Source organism: Arachis hypogaea, chromosome 17, assembly GCF_003086295.3.
Source record: "Arachis hypogaea cultivar Tifrunner chromosome 17, arahy.Tifrunner.gnm2.J5K5, whole genome shotgun sequence".
Classification (NCBI taxonomy): domain Eukaryota; kingdom Viridiplantae; phylum Streptophyta; class Magnoliopsida; order Fabales; family Fabaceae; genus Arachis; species Arachis hypogaea.
In genome coordinates, this window is record NC_092052.1 from 120,749,968 (window position 1) to 120,770,697 (window position 20,730).

A 20,730-nucleotide genomic window follows, 5' to 3' on the forward strand; every position below is an offset into this window, starting at 1 on the left:
CCAACTTCACTTAAATCACATTATTATTTTATAAAATATATGTTGTGCATGATAAGATAAACCATATAATATAACTTTACATTTTTAAATAGGGATTACAAAACGGAAAACATAAGACGGCCTCTCTTCCTGCATGTTACAATCTCCACTCTTTTCTCGAGTTACACACTGCTGCTAGTGACATCAAACACATTATTACACTACTAAGATAAATACGAATGCGTGTCAAATGACCAAAGTGCGGATCATAAAAAACATCATATCTAATTACATTTTCTTTTTCCTTCTCGGAATTGTAATAAAAAGGCAAGTCATGCCCAACCATGGGCTCCAAGGAGAAGACCAAAATCTTCCCCACTAACATGATCTGGGCTCCCGCCAGAAATTCGTCTAGACTGGAGCCGCACCCCATTTATCTTTGGGCTTGGGCACCTTGGAAACTGATAGGTTGCAGTGGGCCCACCAGAGCTAGATGAGTCAAAGCCCAACCCAACAGCAGGGGTTCTCCTTGCAGAAGTGTTCCAGTTGGGCCCAGGTGAAGGCCGTTGCTTAAGTTGGCCCTGACCCCTAACCTTGGCCTTTGCAGACTGGGTTGGGGCCATGTAGCTAGGCACAGTTGCACCTCCACTGTGCTGTCTCTGGTGTTGCAATTTTGAGATAGGGCTTGAATCAAGGTATTCTTGGGCCATCAGGCCCATATTTGCGTGAATTGGATCACGAGGCCCAAGCATGTCCATCTGAACCGTTTTCTCTTGGGACATGTCATCGGTGTGTTGTTGTGAGTGTTGTGATGACATCCAACGCTCCAACCAGTTCCAATCCAATTGTGCAGTCTCGCTCTTCTGGTAGTTGAAGGCGTAAGCAAGAGCTCTCTCCCTCTTCATTCTAGCCTCATGTTGTCTCTCCTCTTGCTTCTTTTTCTCATGACTTAACTGAATTCTACGAGCCCTTACTCTTGCCTGAACTCGAACCAATGCTTGCATGCACCGCATTGTCATCTGCGCTTGCTTCCGCACATTGTGTCCCCTCACAAGTGCCTGCAGCCTCACCAATCCCTTCAATGCACGCAGTGCACGTCGAGCCTACACCATTCAATATGTTATCTAGATTATTTTTCATTAGTAATAATTTTTTTGTTAGGTGGTTATACTTTATGTTCTTTTTTATTTACTCTTATTACAAAATTAATTATAATTGAGCCTATAGTAGAGTGGTTGGCTTATTTATGGAGTAGACCAAACCCTAGTCTTACAAGGTATCCTCTGTAGTACGATTGAATGAGTACTGCAGCCCTTTCCTCCTTGGAGTGGCGTCCATAACCCGCCATTCTCACAACTCTAGCGGCTGCCTGAGCAGCTGCCACAGCAGCTTCAGCAGCTACGGCAGTGGCAGCGGCAAAGGCAATGGCATGATTTCTGTCCTCAGCCACTGGAGTGGATGTGGTGCTACCCTCATTAGTTCCATCAGGAGAACTCTCTGCAGGAAAATGCTCAAAAGACACAACTTCTGCTGCTTCCTGCTGCCACTTGTCTTCATTATTCTCCTTCTGAAAGTGAAAATCATGGATGAAATCTTAATTATTTGGATCTAAGACAAGTTTTATGGTGATGGGGGATCTAACATAGGACGCACATGATGATGAAGGAGAAAGATGTGATGGGTTAGGTGGTGTGATAACTATGTGACACAAATATTTGATATCTGATCATATGATAGGGGACCATATGCACACATAATTACATGCACATATACTTGAAATGGGTTGATGGTCCTAATAACAAGGGCCAGAGCAGCTCATACTTTTAGGGGTTTCATAAAAGACAACAATAAGTAAAAATGACAGTTGCTATACTTATGACATATGAAGCAGAAACTAGTCTTAATTAATTGTGTAAGGTAAGATTGTGATGATGCCATTATTACTACTTATGCCGCAGTTTTGGTTGTTTGGTTTTGAAGAAAGTATCCTAATAACTAATTGAAGAAATTAAAATTCTGCATTAGTAGATAGTGATCAATGACATAATAAACATCCAATTCTTCTAGTGTAAATATTATTATATAAAATAGTCGAATTTAACCATGATAACATAGCATGTATAGTGAGAATTAAAATAAACATACATGATTCTCCAAGAAACAAAAAGAAGGACCAAGTTAATGGATTGATTGGTTACCTTGTTGTGTGGAAGGGGTGAGTTGGAGTCCTTAGGGAATGACTTGAAAACTTTCTTGACCGAAGAGAACCAGCTTCCCCTCTTCTTCCCCATCTGATCTTCTTCTGTATCACATGCAATCCAGCAGATACAGAAGATGGAACACCATCTGTAACTGCCAGAGAGAGAGAGAGAAAGAAAGAGAGTGAGTGTGTAACTATGTATGTAAAGGGCGCTGGATGGCGCGGTAGGAATTAAATAAGATCACGTTCACGGATGAATGCACACGTCAACTACCGCTACTATTATCTTGGGTATAGCTACATAGATAGAATATAAAGACAAAATTACTATAATTCATTGAGGTGAAAATAATATTCTTCTATTTTCCTTTTTCATCATGTGATCAATCACGAGCCTCAACCCTAAGTCACACGCCATGTACGCTGCTCACTCAATTCTTAGTTTCATTGACCCCACTGCCTTTAACATGGAATCTGCCAAACCACCACACAACTTGTCAATTATATATTAACATTAAGCTTAATTAAGCTGCATATCACATCTAATTTACTCTCTTCATTATTAGGAAACAAGTCACTCTTCTATCACTTAGATCATCATATAAAATTAGTCTCACATTGAGGAAAATAAAGAAGACTGAAAAGCTTATAGTAATTTATTATTTAGAATGATAACTAACTTTTTATTGATTGAACACTTATCTTAGTGAACTTTGTCGTTTGTAAGTACAATTATTGTTCACATGACAACAAAATCATGGATCAAACCTTAATTAATTACTATTACTTGAGATGTTACCTTGCTGGTTACATGCACTGATGCACACAACTTTCATCCAATGATTACAGCCAATATAATTTGACCCATCAGCAAGCATTATATAATTTCATTTCCTTGTGACGACATTGTCATGTGATATTTTTTCTTCTTCATCAAAAATACAAAAATGCCAAATTCCTTCTTGCCATCTTAAGCAAGAATAGACACACACACACACATCCCTCTTATCATCATTACCTTAACATTTTTCTCTGACGTGTCATGATCATAGAGCTTTGGCATACACTTTTGTCTTTTTTTCCTTTTCCTCTTTACTCTTGTAAGTTTCTAACAATTTTTTTAGATTTTTTTTCACATTTAATACCTGTTTTACGATTATTTACAGTTAATTATTTTTATTTATTGAAAATGCAAGAGTTGACATTAAAGATAAAACTAATCTCAACTTCGGAGCAAATTTATTATTATTCGGTTCTTAATCAAATGTGATAGCTTTAATTCTTACTGTAAATATAAAAGAAAATTAAAATTTTGGATAATTGTTTTAGGTTTTTATACATTAAAATATTTACAAATTAATAAAAAATTAGTCATATAATGTGAGTATTTGACGGTTAATACTCAGATTTCGGGGAAGCTCTAATGAATTCTTACACACACATGCATATGCATGCAGATTGAACATTATTGTTGGACCATTTTGGATACATATGAGAGTAACGTTACACGTTGAGCTTATGAAAACAGCTAAAAATTAAACGTAATTGAATGTATCTTTCTTCTTCTATTATTGTTGAGGTTGATGTGAACGTCTCTTTTGGGTGTTGTGAACCATGATGGGCTGAAAAAGATGAAAGAACTGAATTGAAGTCTTTTATTGACCATGATGAAATTAAAGAGAAAAAAAAAAAAAAAGCTTATGATATTTGCTTGTATTGAAAGAGAGACAGAAGAAGATATGTATAAGGTGAGCAAGGTAAGAAGGGTGCATTAGGATGGTGAGATGCTATTTTCAGCAATTTATTGTGTCACTTTACACATGCCTTGTTTTTTCCTCCTTATTAAAACCATGTTATATATCCTTGAATTGAATTAAAGACAGCTTTATTCGAAAAGTCTTTTTTATGTTATTCCTATAAAGAGTAGTGTAACTTTTTCAATACCTATACAACTCGAACATAAGCTATATTTGCCAACCCAACTAACCATGTGTTGATTAATTAGTAATTACTTTACATTGCTTCATTGATCACCATGATTGTAATGGAATACACACCTATGCTTCCCTTATATTTGCATGAAATAATCCCACCAGCTCCAATTCAAAACTATAATTTTATTTTTCTTTTAAAACAATGCATATATCCAAGTTGAACAGTATTTCTATTTCATTAGGCCAAGCGTGTTCGCATTGGAGACTTTGTGAACCTATAAATGAAAATTATAAAATTACTATGTGTTTGCCAATGTAAAAAACACCAGTTTCGTATTAAACGATGGAAAATGATTTTTTTTTTTTCAATTTAAATTTATTATTAATTATGTCGGTGTTGTGAATTTCATGATCAATTGGGTATTCAACTAACACAATCAATTCCAAAAATAGTAAATTATAGGTCACCTTTTTGTTTATAAGGGAAAAACAAAACTTTTTTATTTAATTCTTTTGTACTCTAAAAATACATATTAAAATTATAAATTAAAAAATTTAATAATAATTTTATTACGTATTTTTAAAATACATGTTAACTTAATTTTTTTTTAAGAAAAAAGACGTGTATATCCTATTTTGGTTGCAGCATAATGGGCGGTTTTTGGACAGCTGCAGAAACACAGAATAATATTTTAAATGTCTTGGGGACAAGAGAAGAAAACAAAAAGGAGGAGCCTATTGGATCAAAGAGAGAGCTATGGGGTTATAAAAAAGCCTAATGTGAAAACCCAAATGAGGAGTCTATAGGAGATGCTACCAATCAGGATAGCAATGGGCTTTACCAGCAAAAGATATTAATGGGTCCAATACGTTTTGAAAACAACAAGGCTAGGAGAATAGAAGAAAAGGAGACAGATCATCTAGTATTAAAGAATGTCACTTTAGGGGTGGCCTTAAAAAAACACACAGGTATGATTACAGCTATGAATAAAGACACATCAAGGAAACAAGAGAAGCCTGCTAAGGCGAAAGATACTACGTATACAGAGCAGTGGGGGACCAAGAAATATAGTATGCAAGAGGAGAAGGCAAAAAAGGAGAAGAATGCACAAGTTCTAAAATCGGTGGAAGGAGAACAGTATTTTGTGGAGCTGGCTAGTGATGAAGATGCAGAAGAGAATATGGAAGAGCAGGAACAAAAGGAGTCAACAAAATGGGAGATAGAATTAGCAAGATGTATAGAGATGGGATTGAACCTGAAAAGAAAAAGAGAAGACAAGGAAATGCTCCAGATTACTAATGTCGAATGGGATAAGATGCTAGCAGAGAGTGAGAAGCAAGCTCCCAAAAGGATGAAGAACGGAAAGGAAGGAGAATACAAGCTGGTAAACACTAGAAACATAGGAGGAGAACCTATGGCATGGGACAATGCTATGGCTGAGGAGGCGGGCCTAATCATGCCCCACCCTCAGCCATGAGTATTGTAAGTTGGAATTGTCGAGGACTTTTAGCCGCCTCGACAATTTCCGAACTTACTAATCTGTGTAAGCAGATTAAACCGGCCATAGTGTTCTTGATGGAAACGAGAGCTAATACAGTGAAGATTAATAGGATTAAGAAAAAAGCTTCTTTTTGATAAGTTCTTTTGTGTTGAACTCCGGGGATTGTCCAGAGGGCTATGTTTATTATGGAAATCTAATATAAATATTAATGTTTATTCGTGGTGTCATAACTTTATTAAATCTGACATTGACTTAGGAAATGAAAAATGTTGGAAAGGGTGTTTTGTTTATGGTAATCCGGTGTTTAAGCAAAGAAGGAAGCTATGGGAAGAGCTCTCTGTAAGTAATAACTGTCTGAATGGACCACAGGCGTATATAGGAGATTTTAACGATATATTAACACAAGAGGAAAAGATAGGGCTTAACCCTAAACCAAAAATACAGATAGAGGTGTTCAGGGGATTTGTAGATGCTAATAAACTCATGGACCTTGAATTGAAAGGCGGAAAATTTACGTGGTTCAGCAATCCTAGGAATGGGTTCATTACAAAAGAGAGATTAGACAGAGTACTAGTAAATTGGGAATGGAGAGAAGTGTTTTTAAATGCAGTTCTTACAGCTATTCCAGCAGTGAGCTCAGACCATAGTCTCCTAGTAGTGAATATGGAGCCTAAAACTAGAGGCAAAAGGGAGTTTAAGTTTGAAGCTTTTTGGACGGACCATGAGGAGTGTTTGGATCTTATAAAAAGAAGCTGGGATATGGAAGTAAATGAGTGTAGATCTTGGGATAGGTTTATAAAAAAGAGAAATAAGTGTAAAGAAGAGTTGAGCAGATGGAGTAAAAGGAAATTCAAGAGAGCTGATAAGGAGATTGAAAAGCTTAAAGAAAGATTGCATTTTTTACAAAGCTCTAACATGACGGATCGAGAACAGCAGAAAATTAATCATATTAAAGTGAAAATTTTACAGTTATGGAAGCAAGAAGAAAAGTTTTGGGGACAGAGGTCTAGATTAAAGTGGCTTAAGTGGGGCGATAAAAATACAAAATTTTTTCACGCCACAACATTACAAAGACGAGACAGAAACAGAATTGTGAAATTAAAAGATTCAGATGGAAGATGGGTTCAAGGGGAAAAAGAGATTCTTAAACTTATAGAGGACCATTTCAGAGATCTCTTTACTACATCAGGGAGTAGAAATTTGGAGAACTGTTTCAAAGAAGTACTTAGAAAAATTACTCAGGATACAAACATAAAACTTACTGAAGCAGTAAGTGAAAAAGAAATAAAGGAGGCAGTTTTTAGCATGGGGGTTTAAAAGCGCTAGGCCCAGATGGACTAAATGGGATGTTTTATCAGAAACACTGGGATATTCTGAAGGAGGATGTCTATGCGGTGGTGAAGAATTTTTTTGAAACAGGTATTTTACCACAAGAAATCAGTCAGACCACAGTGATTCTTATTCCAAAAGTCAATCAGCCAGAGAATTTGAACCAATTAAGACCCATCAGTTGTTGCAATTTTATTTACAAGATCATATCGAAAATCTTAGTGCAGAGAATGAAGGAAGTGTTAGTGGATTTAATTTCACCGATTCAAAGTACTTTTGTTGGAGGAAGGCTCATTCAGGATAATATTGTCATCGTTCAGGAAGCTTTCAATAAACTTGTTAAAAAGAGTAGAGAAGGATCTATGAAACTTGCTATTAAATTAGATATGAATAAAGCTTATGATAGGATGGAGTGGGACTTTTTGGAAAAGCTTCTGGAAGCTTTCGGATTTTGTGAAAAATGGGTGAAGATGGTAATGGCCTGCGTAAAAAGCGCGCGATATAAGTTTAAGGTGAACGGGGTCTATTCAAGTGAGGTGGAACCACAAAGAGGGTTAAGGCAAGGGGATCCCCTATCTCCATATTTATTCATTATAGCAGCTGAGGTTTTCACAATTTTAATGAAGAAAGCAGAAAGAGAAAATTTAATATCTGGGTTCAAGATGGCACCTACAGCTCCAGCCGTATCTCATTTGTTATTTGCAGATGATTGTATTATTTTTGCAGAAGCTAAAGAAGAAGAGATATATCAAATTATACATATTTTTAACCAATATACGGAAGCTTCAGAATAGAGAATTAATCTGGAAAAATCTGGTATCACCTTTGGAGATCAAATCCTCATACAAACTAGAGTGAATATCGAAGAAATCCTTGGAATAGCTTCTTGGGATAATCCGGGAAAGTATTTGGGTCTACCAGCAAAATGGGAAAGATCAAAGCAAAAGGCACTAGAATGGATAGAAGAAAAGGTGCAAAGAAAATTAGAAGGATGGAAAGAGAACTTGTTGAATCAGGCGGGTAAGGAAATTTTGATCAAAGAAGTAGTGCAGGCTATCCCATCATACGCATAAAGTTTCCTAAAAATTTTTGCAAAAAGTTGGGAGCCAGAATTGCCAAATTTTGGTGGGCTAGCCCGGGAAGAAATAAGGGCATTCATTGGAAAAGTTGGAATAAAATTACTTGGAGCAAGCAAAGTGGAGGGCTAGGGTTCAAAGATTTAGAATGCCAAAACTTAGCGCATCTAGCGAAGCAAGCGTGGAGAGTGGCAAATAACCCCGAAGCCATTTGGGTAAAGATCTTAAAAGCAATATATTTTTCGGAGAGTAGCTTTTGGGAGGCCAAAGACAATAAACATGCTTCATGGATATGGAAGAGTATTTTGGAGGGAAGAGATTTTCTAAGAAGACACGGGAGTTGGAGTATTGGAGATGGTTCAAAAATTAACATTTGGGAAGATAGATGGACTGTGAGAGGGAGTAAGCTTGCTAAATCAGGAGATGGGGAGCTCCACGCGATTAAGGATATTTTGTTAGAAGGGGTAGGTTGGAACAAGGAAAAGATACAGCAATATTTCCCACCTCAAGTAAGGGATATGATTCTTAGAACCCCAATAAGCACAATTAACAAAGAGGATAGGCTTATTTGGCCAAAAAGGATGGATGGTGTTTATACCATTAAAACTGGATATCAATGTGCCAAAAAAGAAAAAGAATTTGCTAACATGAACCAAGCATCTTCAAGTGTTAAGTATGGGAAGCTGTGGAAAAAAGTATGGGGGATGCAAGTTCCCCAAAAAATAAAGATGTTTTCATGGAAGGCTTGCCATAATATAATTGCTGTTAATGCAAATCTCTATAAAAAGAAACTAACTAAGTGTCCTTTGTGCAGGATTTGTGAAGAAAAAGAAGAGACAGTGGAGCATGCTATTTTGTTATGCAATTGGACAAGAGCAGCTTGGTTCGGGGCCCAGGTACAATGTTTACCCACATATGACTCAGTAAAATCTTTTGCAGAATGGTTAAAGAAAAGCATTCAAAAAATTAGGGAAGAGGGTAAAGAGATGCAGGACGAGTTAATAAGTAGGCTGGGATTTCTATGTTGGTCAATGTGGAAGAGTAGAAATCAATATGTGTTCCAAAATATAGGAATTAATCCAAAATCAACAATTATCAGAGCAGCTATCTCAGAATCAGAATACAAGAGGGCTATAGATAAAGTTCAGAGTATACAGAATAATAGAACAAGAGAGAGAGGCAGAAGAGTAACCTGGATAGCGCCTCCCAAGGATTGGTTGAAAATTAACATTGATGCATCTTTTTGCAGCCAAACGGGAAGAGCAGTAACCACAGCTGTTGTAAGGAATTGGAAGGGGTCAGTGATAACTGGTTCAGCAACAAAAATCATAACCAATTCCAGTTTGTCAGCCGAGGCCTATGCTTTCAGGGAGGCATTAATTATGGCACAAAATCTGCAATTTGACAAATCAATAATTGAAACAGATTGTCAAGCTCTTGCTCAAGCTTTAAAATCGAAAGGTTCAATAGGGGAAATTGATGCAATTATCAGAGATATCCAGAATTTGATAACAGAAATTTCGCAAATAAGGATAACATGGGTTCCAAGAGAAGGAAACAAATTAGCACATACAGTGGCTAAATTGGCAGATGGAGATGGACTTAATCGATCGTGGACTTGTGATCCTCCGCAACAATTAAAGAATATCATCCGAGAAGATCGGCAAAAGCAACCATCTTAGTGTTTGAGGGAACTGGTTGTTGAGTTTCTTGCTAGAGACCCCAGGTTTCAATACTACCTAATCGGATGTGGTTGGGTAGTCAAGGAAACCAGGGATGGAGCGTTGTACCGAGGAAGCAAGAATCTTCATAGTAGAGGTGTGCATCAGGGTACCATAGGATGAGGAAGGGAGGGAGGCGAGTCCTGCGTTGTCGTTGGCGTTGGAGGCGCTGAGACTGATCCATGGAGAGAGGCAGAGTCGGACAGTTCGTTGCGGTAGGGAGTGGTGCTTTAAGTATGTATTTGTAGGGAGGCTAATTATCGTTCACCAACGGAAATCATGCTCAGGTGCTGCGGGGGGAGGGAAGTGCCGTTTTTTTGTCAGTGGGAGGGAAGTACTGTTTGAACGCAGCCTGAAGCCGGGTCGGGTGAAGCTTTTGTGGTAGTTGAGACTGGGCCAGGTTGTTGGTCTATATCCCTAAAGAAAAAGAAAAAAGAATAAATAAATAAATAAATAAATATAAGTGAAAGCTCGAACTGTTGGGAAGCTTTGAAAGATATATGCAGCAGTCTCGAAGGCAGCGCAGGAGTTTGAAGTGGAAGCTTTGGTAATTAGTTTTTTGGTAATTAACTTGAAACAGCTTTGTTTTGCCGTCTCCCATTTTTCTTTTTTCTATGTGCCCAGCTATTTCTTTGTATTGTGGGTTGGACAGGGCCTAACCCATGACATTGACCAAAAAAAAAAAAGTTCCAAACTCTGCTCATAAATCTCTCTCAAACTGGCAGCGGCCTAGCAGAACAATTTGTACAGAACTATGAAATTGTCAAGGCCTCAAGGGTTACAAAAGCGGAAAGCAAGGTTGTGAGAAGCGAATCCGTCATTAAACTGGTCAAGTGACATATTCAATGGTTTAATAGTTTAATCAAGGTTAAATTGTGGTTGAATCGATTTAATAAAATACTTAAAAATTTAATTATTTTTAAATAAAATTTAAAATAATTTTTTTAATTAACTTCTAATAAGTTCTTACGAGATAATGAGCAACAATTTCTAAAATAAATACTCAGAATCCAAAGTTCTTACGAGATAATGAGCAACAATTTCTAAAATAAATACTCAGAATCCAAACTCAGCAAACTAATTATGCAGAAACAAGTTTCTAGAGTTTCAAAAAACAAAGAAATGAAAAGTACTTGAAAAAAATTAGAAACGAATTAATTGTGACTAATATTGATAACCAAAGAACCAAGTGCAAACAATATTTAATAAATTTAACATACAAAATAAGTAATTTAAGTCATCATCTAAGACAATAAGCATAATAGTGCAAATACTTTTTTATTTATTAGTAGTAAAAAAATATGTAAATAGGATAAATTGATATTTTTTAGTATAAAAGCAATAATAAAAGTTAATTACATAATTAAAAAATTATGAAGAATTTTTTAAATAATAATAAAAAATAATATCACTATTTTCATATATTACAAAGTTTATGAAAAAAATTTTGGATAATAAATCAATTTTCAATAAATTATACATTAATTCTGTAAAAAAATAAATAAATATCAATACATTGGATATTATTATTTACGTACTAATATAATATATATTATCGATTATTAAGTTTAAAATTAATTTTTAACCTAATTTTTGGTAATTAAAATTTAAATGATTGAAATTATTAAATGTTAAATATTTTGTATCTAACCAATTTATTTTTTTATTGAAATTTAAAAAGGATGAGTTGTTAATCAATTTTAAATTTAAATTTAAATTTGAGTAAGAAAATAAAAAAATATTTTAAATTTTATCTCGCTAACTAGAATTAATTTCAAGATAAGAAATTACTTTGTACATCGTATATATTGTAGGATAGTATGGTCATTTACTATTTTTTAATAGTAAATAATAGTGTAAGAAATTAGAAAAAAATGTATTTACAAGTTTAGAAAATATTAATTTATTTTTCAATAGAATAAATTATATATTGAATAAGAAAAGTTATTATTGGTTTTTCTTCACACTAACTAATACTCAACGATGATGTTTCGGTACACCATGTTATCAAGAAATATTAATCGATCTAATAACCTTTGTAATGATATAAGTTTATGAATTTGAAAATTTAAAAATTATTTCATAAAATGTGAAGTTTTAACGAGTAACAATGTTGATTATATTGTTTTGACTTTAAAAATGAATATGATACCAACGAATAAAATTGTCCCAAGTAAATTTTAACAAAGACAAAAGTCCATAAGTATTGCTATTAATGAAAAATTAGTCTATTTTAAAGACAAATATAATTTTTTCTACGAATTCCTAACTCAGCAAGTCGAGGACGACTAATCCACCACATATTGATGCTCTATTTATTAAGGGTCTGTCGCTAACTAATGGATTATTTATACACACAAGACGAGATTCGAACTCCAAATACTTGCTTAACCGGACAAATAAGATGATCATTCAACCAATCCAAATTGATAAAAATAAATATTAATTATTTTTAATACTTTTAAGTTGTAAAATATTTATAACAATAATTAGGGTTAAGTACTGTTTTGGTCCCTAAAGTTGAGCGTGAAAATCGATACCGTCCCTCATCTAATTTTCGATTTAGAAGCGTTCTTAACGTTTTTTTCGTATTAAAATCGTCCTTTTAAAAATTTCTGGACAAAAATACCCTTCATCACTACTGGCACCTTTACCTCCACCACCGGCACCGGCACCAACACCAACACTAACACCGCCACCAACACCAACACCAACACCTCCACCTCCACCTCCAAGAATAACAGCATCAACAGAGATGCAGAAAATCAACAAATCAAGACAAATTTAACACAAGCAAAAACAGAAAGCAACAAATCAACAATGGAGAAGCAGAAGAAGAAACTCAACAATGGAGAAGCAAAAGCAGAAACTCAAGCACAAAGCAGAAAATTCAACAAGAAAGAGAAGCAGAAGCAGAAAATTCAAGCACAAAGCCAAATCAACAGAGAAGCACAAAGCCAAATCAGAAATACAAAGCACAAAGAAGCAGATGCAGAAGGCGAAGCAGGACCACCGGCAGCTCGTGGACGACGGAGCGACGGCGGCTGGGTAGATCGGCGGTGGCAGGAGCATGCATGAACGGCGGCGACACACTCCACGGCAGGGTAGATCGGCAGCTCGGGCTCCCCTTCCCGGCGACGCACTCCACGGTGGCGGCAAAAGCATGCATGAAGGGAAGGCGGCAACGTCTTCCTCTGGTCGTGGTTCTGGCGGCGGCTCGTCGGCGGACCGGCGACGATGCAGGTGTCAGATGGTGGCGGCGGCTATGGCGATGGACTCCTCCCCTCCCTCCCGCGTTTCCTTTCCCCCCACCCCCACCCCCAACACGTTTTCTTTCCCCCCCCCCACCCCCAACGTGTTTCCTTTGCCCCCCTCCCCCAAAACGCTTTTTTTTTATTAAAATAGGGGTAGTTTAGGAATTAAATTAAAAATTTTATTAAAAATGACGATTTTAATATGAAAAAAACGTTAAGGACGATTCTAAATCGAAAATTAGATGAGGGACGGTTTCGATTTTCACGCTCAACTTTAAGGACTAAAACAGTACTATATATATTTTTTTTATTTAAATTTTAATAAAAAAATTTATATAATTTTATGTATTATCCCGTACAGGGTACGGGAACATACACTAGTTGATAACCAAAGAACCAAGTGCAAACAAATTAAGTTGTATTATTTCAAGATTAACTTGTTTTTCCGTCACTGTACATAATCACTTAAATTCTACATAAGTCACACACATAAAGCAAATAAGGATCAAATTTTGCTATTTCCACTTCTACAAAGTTGATAAGTCACTTGGAAGAAAGAACTGCTTGTGGACCAAAAGGAGTATACGCTGTTTCTCTCTCAGCTGTAAGACATTGTGCCTTCTAAAATTTTTTTAGCACGGCCTTAAAATCTTTTGCGGGTTTGGCATTTGCCATCTTCTTGCTCTCCTGCAAAACAAAAATTTTGAAATTAAAGGCGTTGAAGTTCATGGCTTGATCACGGGCTAGATAGGGTTCGGGTTCTTCGGAAGGGGATTTTGAATTTGAGACAGAAAGAAAGAGGGAGGGGTTCTGTGTGTAACAGCGACGACGTCAGCGATTGCAAGGCTTCTGACAGGGAGGAGTCGACGGGAGGGTAACATCCACGACGACGTCTATAAAGTGGCTAGAAGGCGACGATTGTGATGGAAACGAGGTGAGCGAGAAAAGCGAAATGGACGAACTTGCGCAGGTGAAGGGAAGGGGACGACGGCAGAGAGGGGGAATGCGGTGGCTGGGTAGGAGGACCAAGGTTGGGAGACGGCTGGGAGAGGAAGAAAGATGATTTCTGAAGGGAGAGGGTTATGCGTTTAGGTTGGATTTGGGAATTGGGACTGGGATAGTGGGCTTTCTCTTTTTTTTTTTGTTTTAGGCGTTAAACGACGCCGTTTCTGAAACAAATGATAAAATCGGACCTTTAAAAAACCCGGCCGGTTTGGCTAGTTCATTGGTTAACCGCCGGTTTGGCCATTTTTTTAACTGATTTTTTGCAAAACAGTTTTAGGAGACAACCAGATTGGTCAGATGCCGATTCTCGGTTAACCCAGTCGAACCAGCCAGTCCGGTCCAGTTTTCAGAACCTTGGCGGAAAGTTATAATCTTTGGAGAAAATGGGGACTGCTATTATTGTTAAGGTGAGTGGTGCACAAAATTGGAAATCACAATTCTTCACAACTTCGCACAACTAACCAGCAAGTGCACTGGGTCGTCCAAGTAATACCTTACGTGAGTAAGGGTCGAATCCCACGGAGATTGTTAGCTTGAAGCAATCTATGGTTATCTTGTGACTCTTAGTCAGGAAAACAATTCACTTATCAAATTTAATTGCAAAGAGTAAAAGAGTCTAAAATAAATACTGATTATGCAGTAATGGAGAATATGTTGGAGTTTTGGAGATGCTTTGTCTTCTGAATCTCTGCTTTCCTCCTGTCTTCTTGTTCATGCACGCACGTTCCTCCTATGGCAAGCTGTATGTTGGTGGATCACCTTCGTCAATGGCTACCATCCGTCCTCTCAGTGAAAATAATCCAGGTGCGCTGTCACCGCACGGCTAATCATCTATCGGTTCTCGATCATACCGGAATAGGAATTGCTATCCTTTTGAGTCTATCACTACGCCCAGCACTCGCGAGTTTGAAGCTCGTCACAGCCATCCAATCCCAGAATCCTACTCAGAATACCACAGACAAGGTTTAGACTTTCCGGATTTTCATGAACGCTGCCATCAATCTAGCTTATACCACAAGGATTCTGATTAAGGAATCTAAGAGATACTTATTCAATCTAATGTAGAACGGAGGTGGTTGTCAGACACACGTTCATGGATTGAGGAAGGTGATGAGTGTCACGGATCATCAGCTTCTCTATAATTAAGTGCGAATGAATATCTTAGATAGGAACACGCATGTTTGAATGAAAAACAGAAATAGTTGCATTAATTCATCAAAACACAGCAGAGCTCCTCACCCTCAACAATGAAGTTTAGAGACTCATGCCGTCAAATAGTACAAAGTTCAGATCTAAAATGTCATGAGATACAAAATAAATCTCTAAAAGTTGTTTAAATACTAAACTAGTAACCTAGGTTTACAGAAAATGAGTAAACTATGATAGATAGTGCAGAAATCCACTTCTGGGGCCCACTTGGTGTGTGCTGGGGCTGAGACTAAAGCTTCTCACGTGCCTGGGCTGTTTTGGGTGTTCAACGCCAGGCTGTAACCTGTTTCTGGCGTTGAACTCCAACTTGTAACCTGTTTCTGGCGCTGGACGCCAGACTGCAACATGGAACTGGAATTGAACGCCAGTTTACGTCATCTATCCTTAAGCAAAGTATGGACTATTATATATTTCTGGAAAGCCCTGGATGTCTACTTTCCAACGCAATTGGAAGCGCGCCAATTGGACTCCTGTAGCTCCAGAAAATCCATTCCGAGTGCAGAGAGGTCAGAATCCAACAGCATCAGCAATCCTTTTTCAGCCCGAATCAGATTTTTGCTCAACTCCCTCAATTTCAGCCAGAAAATACCTGAAATTACAGAAAAGCACACAAACTCATAGTAAAGTCCAGAAATATGAATTTTTCCTAGAAACTAATGAAAATATACTAAAAATTTAACTAAAACATCCTAAAAACTACATGAAATTAACCCCAAAAAGCGTATAAAATATCCGCTCATCAGTGAGCCTGAAGAGTTGCTTCATATTTTTAGAAATTATCCCAACTCCAAGAGAAAAAAAAACAAGAGGGAAATGGATCCTCTCAATTTTTTTTTAACACTTGAGAGAATAAAATATGATTTCTCACCATTAATTTTATAAGTGGCACAAAAAATAAATATGAGAGAGAGCAATGAAGAGTGAGATTAAACAATTGACACCATCTAATTTTTTTCTACTGGAGAGGATCCACTCCCAAAAAATTGCTCCAAAGTTTTAATAGTTTGGGTGCAATTTACGATGGAATTACAAAATTTCTTTCACCTGGAAAGATTGGATCGAACTAAAACTATAAATAACAAATATATCTAAAACAAGTACAATAACTTTGTGCGTATTAAATGTGCTATATTTATATAAATCATTAGATTTTATATAAATCAAAAACTAATATAAAAAAAGTGTATTGATGAACTCTAATCTATTTTATCTATTCTATTTTATAAAAATTGAGTTTTTACACTTAATGATAAAGCTGACGTGACATGCTTTTGAGAGTATTTTCTGATCTATTTCTTTTAACTCATTAAATACAATTCATTACGTGGATTAATTATATCAACTAATTGATTTGATTAGATATTTAAGTATCACATAATTTAATATTATGCATATCAATTAATTGAATATAATTATTAGAGTATAATTAGGATTAATTATATCAATTAGTATTATTCAACATATATGAATATTTACTATAAGATATTACGTCTTTATTATTTTGATTCTCTTATCACCTATAAATACCCTTCTATATTGTATCATTTTACACAACTTAAATACTCACAAACCTTTTTCCTATTGCTCCCTCTTTCCTTTCTAACATGGTATCAAAGTCATGGTATCCTCCATAAGGAGGATAAAATGATTTTCTTCTAGTGAAATCACTATACTTTTCAAACTTTTCTTTCATGCCATTTTTTTCTTTCTCTTTGGCCAATGCTTTGATACTTTTCTGACCTTACCAATTAGCTCATCCACTACTTACTTATTCTTATAGATAAATCATATGCTTTTCGTCACCTTCCGATAATTTGTCATCTCTTCTCACTTTGTCACTTTTCAACAGTTTTTCGGCAGTTCGCCATCTTTTCAGCAATTTTTCGACAGTTGGTCACTCTTGCGGCAGTTCTGTCTACGTTTTCTTCCGTCAGTTTCATATGAGTTCTCTTCCAGTAGTTTCGTCTGCGTTCCCTTATGGCAGTTCCATCTGCGCTTTCTTTCTACAGTTCCGTCTGCGCTTTCTTTCGATAGTTCCGTCTGCGTTTTCTTGTGGCAGTTCCGTCGTCTGCGCTTCCTTCCAGTAGTTCTATCTGTGCTTCTTTCCAACAGTTCCGTCTGCACTTTCTTCTGAAAGTTCCGTCTACGCTTTCTTTCAACAATTTTGTCCGTACTTTCTTCAGGCAGTTCCGTCTGCACCTGTTCTATCGATTTATGTATTTTTTTTATTTAGTTATTTCAAATAAGTTTCAAACTCAAGTTGCCACTGGAGTTTGAGGGGAAATGTTAGAGTATAATTAGGATTAATTAGCATTATTTAACATATCTGAATATTTATTATAGGATATTACATATTTATTATTTCGATTCTTTTAGCACCTATAAATACCCTTCTATATTGTATCATTCTACACAACTTGAATACAGGCAAACCTTTTCTCTACTACTCTCTCTTACCCTTTCTAACAATAATAAATACAATTTAATTTAGTTAGAAGTTCATTATTTTATAGTCTTCTAGAAATATATAAACATGACAGAATAAAATTGTAAAAAAAAAAATCTTTTTACCATTTTGGATATTTTAACTCTTTTTTCTTTTCTTTTTTCTCTTTACATGTAATTTTGTTTTGCGCTAACTTTGTTTATTTAATGATAAAATATACTCATGTTAATTCTATCATATAATAGTTTGTTTTTCTCCTATGTATTTTGATTTGTATAGTTACTATTGATATTGTTGTTTTTGTTTTCTTGAATTGTTATTTATTTTTCATGACTTGATAATTTAAATAAAAAATCAAAGAAAGAAAAAAAAACGATGGCCAAAGGAGAAGGCTAGAAGACTAAAACAGCAACATCATTCCTCAGCGTTATTATTATTAATATGAACTTTATTATTTCTTTTCTAACATTCTTTAATAAGAGTTTCATTTCTTTTTCTTTATTATTATTAATATTTTTATTATTTTTCTCTAATTATAAATCTCTTTATAATAATTCTTTGATAGAATATTTTTTTGTCTAATAGAATTTTTTTCTATTTTTTATCAAAAACAATTTATATTAGGAGAAAAAAAGAAGATACAAATTAAATTTTAAAATTTAAATTTAAATAAGATGTGCAAAGGGTAACTATTGAATTTATTTAATAGATTTAAACTCTTTGTATTATAGTCATTGAAAATTTTAAATACTATTATAAAATTTTAGATATTGTTTTATCTTATTGTTCTTAAATTATACATTATACCGTGTATTTAAAGAATTTCATCTTTTTTGAAATAAGTGTGACATTATATACTTTTTTAATTTGGATACAAAGGAATAATGAAGTTGAAGTGAGTAACAAAATTGATTATACAATAAGATACAATTTTTTTGAATTTTTAGCATAATTGACAAATTTATAATTTCAAAATAAATTTTTACTCGATTTTTTATCTTTTATTTGATTTTTTTATGATTTATTTTATTTTTTAATTAATTATCATTGTAATAATTCAACATACATTTGTGTTTTGTAGAGAAAATTTATTAATCATAAAATACAGAAGACTTAACTAAAAAATTTAAAAAATGTTGATTAATCACAAAATAAAAAATTATAAATTGTGCTTTAATTAGGTTGTAAAATACAAATTGAGACTATTTAAAATTATTTTTTTATCATTAATATTAACTTAAATTATAATAAGGTAAAAATTAAAAATTGTATATAATAATTTAATTTAATTATTTATATAACCGAAATGATTCTTTATTATATCGCATTTATTTCTACGATTAGATTAGATATATTTATATTCAATTTATTTGATTACTTAATTAGAATTAATTATATTAAAAGATTAGATTAAGATTACGGTAGACTAATTATATTGTTATTAATTAATTATATTAAAAGAATAAGATTATAATGGATTATTATTATTTTATTATTTTTATTTTAATATTAATTCAGATATTTAATTTCTTTTTATTATTTTTTTATTCTCTTATTCTATGTATTTATTCCCATAAATTTTACTAAATTAAACAAAATACTATATATCTTCTTTTTATTCCTCTTTTATATACACATAAAATTTATTAAATCCTTTCTCTTTTGTCTAATAATTGTATTTCTCTTCTATTTATATTTCTTTTCTTTAATATTTTATTAGTTCTTATTTTTCTAAATTTTACTTTAATTTATGTATTTGTTCTTATTACACCTAATATTTTTTATTTATGTGTAATATACATTCTTATATATGTTATAGAAATATGATTTGATTCCATTAACTTGCCAATTTTTTTTAAAAAAATCTAAAGCTAAAGCACAAAAATATATTTATAGATATTTTATTTTTTAATTAAAAAATATAATATTTTTTGTCATATTTGTTGAAATCCTAAGTTAAATATGAATATTGATTTTTGAAATAGAATAATATATTTTAATTTTTTTGCATCTGCAAACAATATTCTATCAATGTAAGAATTATTTAGATGGATAAGTAATAGTGATATAGAATTATTTAGAATAGATAGAACTAAGTATATCTTTTTATTAAAAATACGAATTTAAAAATATTATATTCAATTCTCAATAGTCAATCTCTCATTGAACTATTGTATGTTCAAGAGATTTTTGAAGAAATGAAATAATTTTAGATATATAATTTTTTGTAAAAATTTAATTAATTCAAGATATTTATTGTCGTTGATTAAAAAAGTAAATTGAAATGACAATTTAATATTTTTATACTCTTAAAATATTATTTATTTATTTTACTAGCATCCTTTATCATTCAATGATCATATTAATATAATTTACTTCAATAAATTTATTTATCATCATTTGATTGAATAAAAATTCTATTTTATCTGAAAATTTTAGGATTTCTCAACCTCAAGATCATCTATGTTAAATCATTAAGAAATATAACTGAGAGCACAGAAGCGTCCCTTCATTCGAGAGCATGATTGAGATTTTAGATCACAGATCTTGGCTCTTGTGGTTCTTTGGTCTTTGTCAACCAAAATCTTCTGTATCCCTAATAGGGTTGAATCACAACTCCACTGTGAAAAAAGAGCTACGGAGGCGAGTTTGATGTGTTGGAGACAAAAATCCTGAAGTCATTATTTATATTTGAGTGTGACACTCATTAAACCCTATAACTCAAATAAAATAGTATCTATGATTTTAATCTCATTTATCCAAATCAAAAGTAATAATGACTTATTTAATCTAATATTTGTGACAATAAATGAGATCACCATTATATAAGTTGAAATTACTTAATTTGCTATTATAATTAATATATGTATTTTTCATAAATATATTAAGAAATAATAATTTCCTAACAATCTTCCACTTGGCCTATATATATATATATAATCTTGAAATAACCACATCTTTTAAATTTTATGCGCATGTCTGAATGTTATTTTCCTTATAATTTTAATAATCTGGTCTGTCTCATATACTAGTTATGAAATTACCATAACTTTTATCACATTAGTGTCGCAACGA

General features: G+C 33.8%; 2 protein-coding genes across 4 annotated transcripts; one reads left to right on the forward strand and one right to left on the reverse strand.

Moving 5' to 3' along the window:
* Positions 1–5: 5 nt before the first annotated feature.
* LOC112764899 (protein IQ-DOMAIN 21) lies at positions 6–9,352 on the reverse strand. 3 transcript variants are annotated; one of them, XM_072223473.1, is made up of 5 exons: positions 9,213–9,352; positions 2,508–2,653; positions 2,178–2,331; positions 1,253–1,546; positions 6–1,082 (listed from the first exon to the last, which is right to left on the reverse strand). In XM_072223473.1, the coding sequence occupies exons 3-5, from the start codon at positions 2,268–2,270 to the stop codon at positions 312–314; spliced, it is 1,158 nt and encodes a 385-aa protein (XP_072079574.1). In that variant the 5' UTR covers positions 2,271–2,331; positions 2,508–2,653; positions 9,213–9,352; the 3' UTR covers positions 6–311. The 3 variants fall into 3 exon arrangements, with proteins under 3 accessions (XP_072079574.1, XP_072079576.1, XP_072079575.1); XM_072223475.1 differs by lacking the exon at positions 9,213–9,352 and adding an exon at positions 2,979–3,155; XM_072223474.1 differs by lacking the exon at positions 2,508–2,653.
* LOC140181049 (uncharacterized) lies at positions 5,105–9,702 on the forward strand. Its single transcript, XM_072223472.1, has one exon. The coding sequence runs from the start codon at positions 8,539–8,541 to the stop codon at positions 9,700–9,702; it is 1,164 nt and encodes a 387-aa protein (XP_072079573.1). The 5' UTR covers positions 5,105–8,538.
* Positions 9,703–20,730: the final 11,028 nt, after the last annotated feature.

What these genes read in the sequence shown, in the direction of transcription:
- LOC112764899 (XM_072223474.1), bottom strand. Translation starts at nt 2,270, where the DNA reads ATGGGGAAGAAGAGGGGAAGCTGGTTCTCTTCGGTCAAGAAAGTTTTC. An exon ending in CACCCCTTCCACACAACAAG is followed by an intron (nt 1,547 to 2,177) that starts GTAACCAATCAA and finishes TTTCACTTTCAG; the next exon opens with AAGGAGAATAATGAAGACAA. An exon ending in CGTACTACAGAGGATACCTT is followed by an intron (nt 1,083 to 1,252) that starts GTAAGACTAGGG and finishes TGAATGGTGTAG; the next exon opens with GCTCGACGTGCACTGCGTGC.
- LOC140181049 (XM_072223472.1), top strand. Translation starts at nt 8,539, where the DNA reads ATGATTCTTAGAACCCCAATAAGCACAATTAACAAAGAGGATAGGCTT.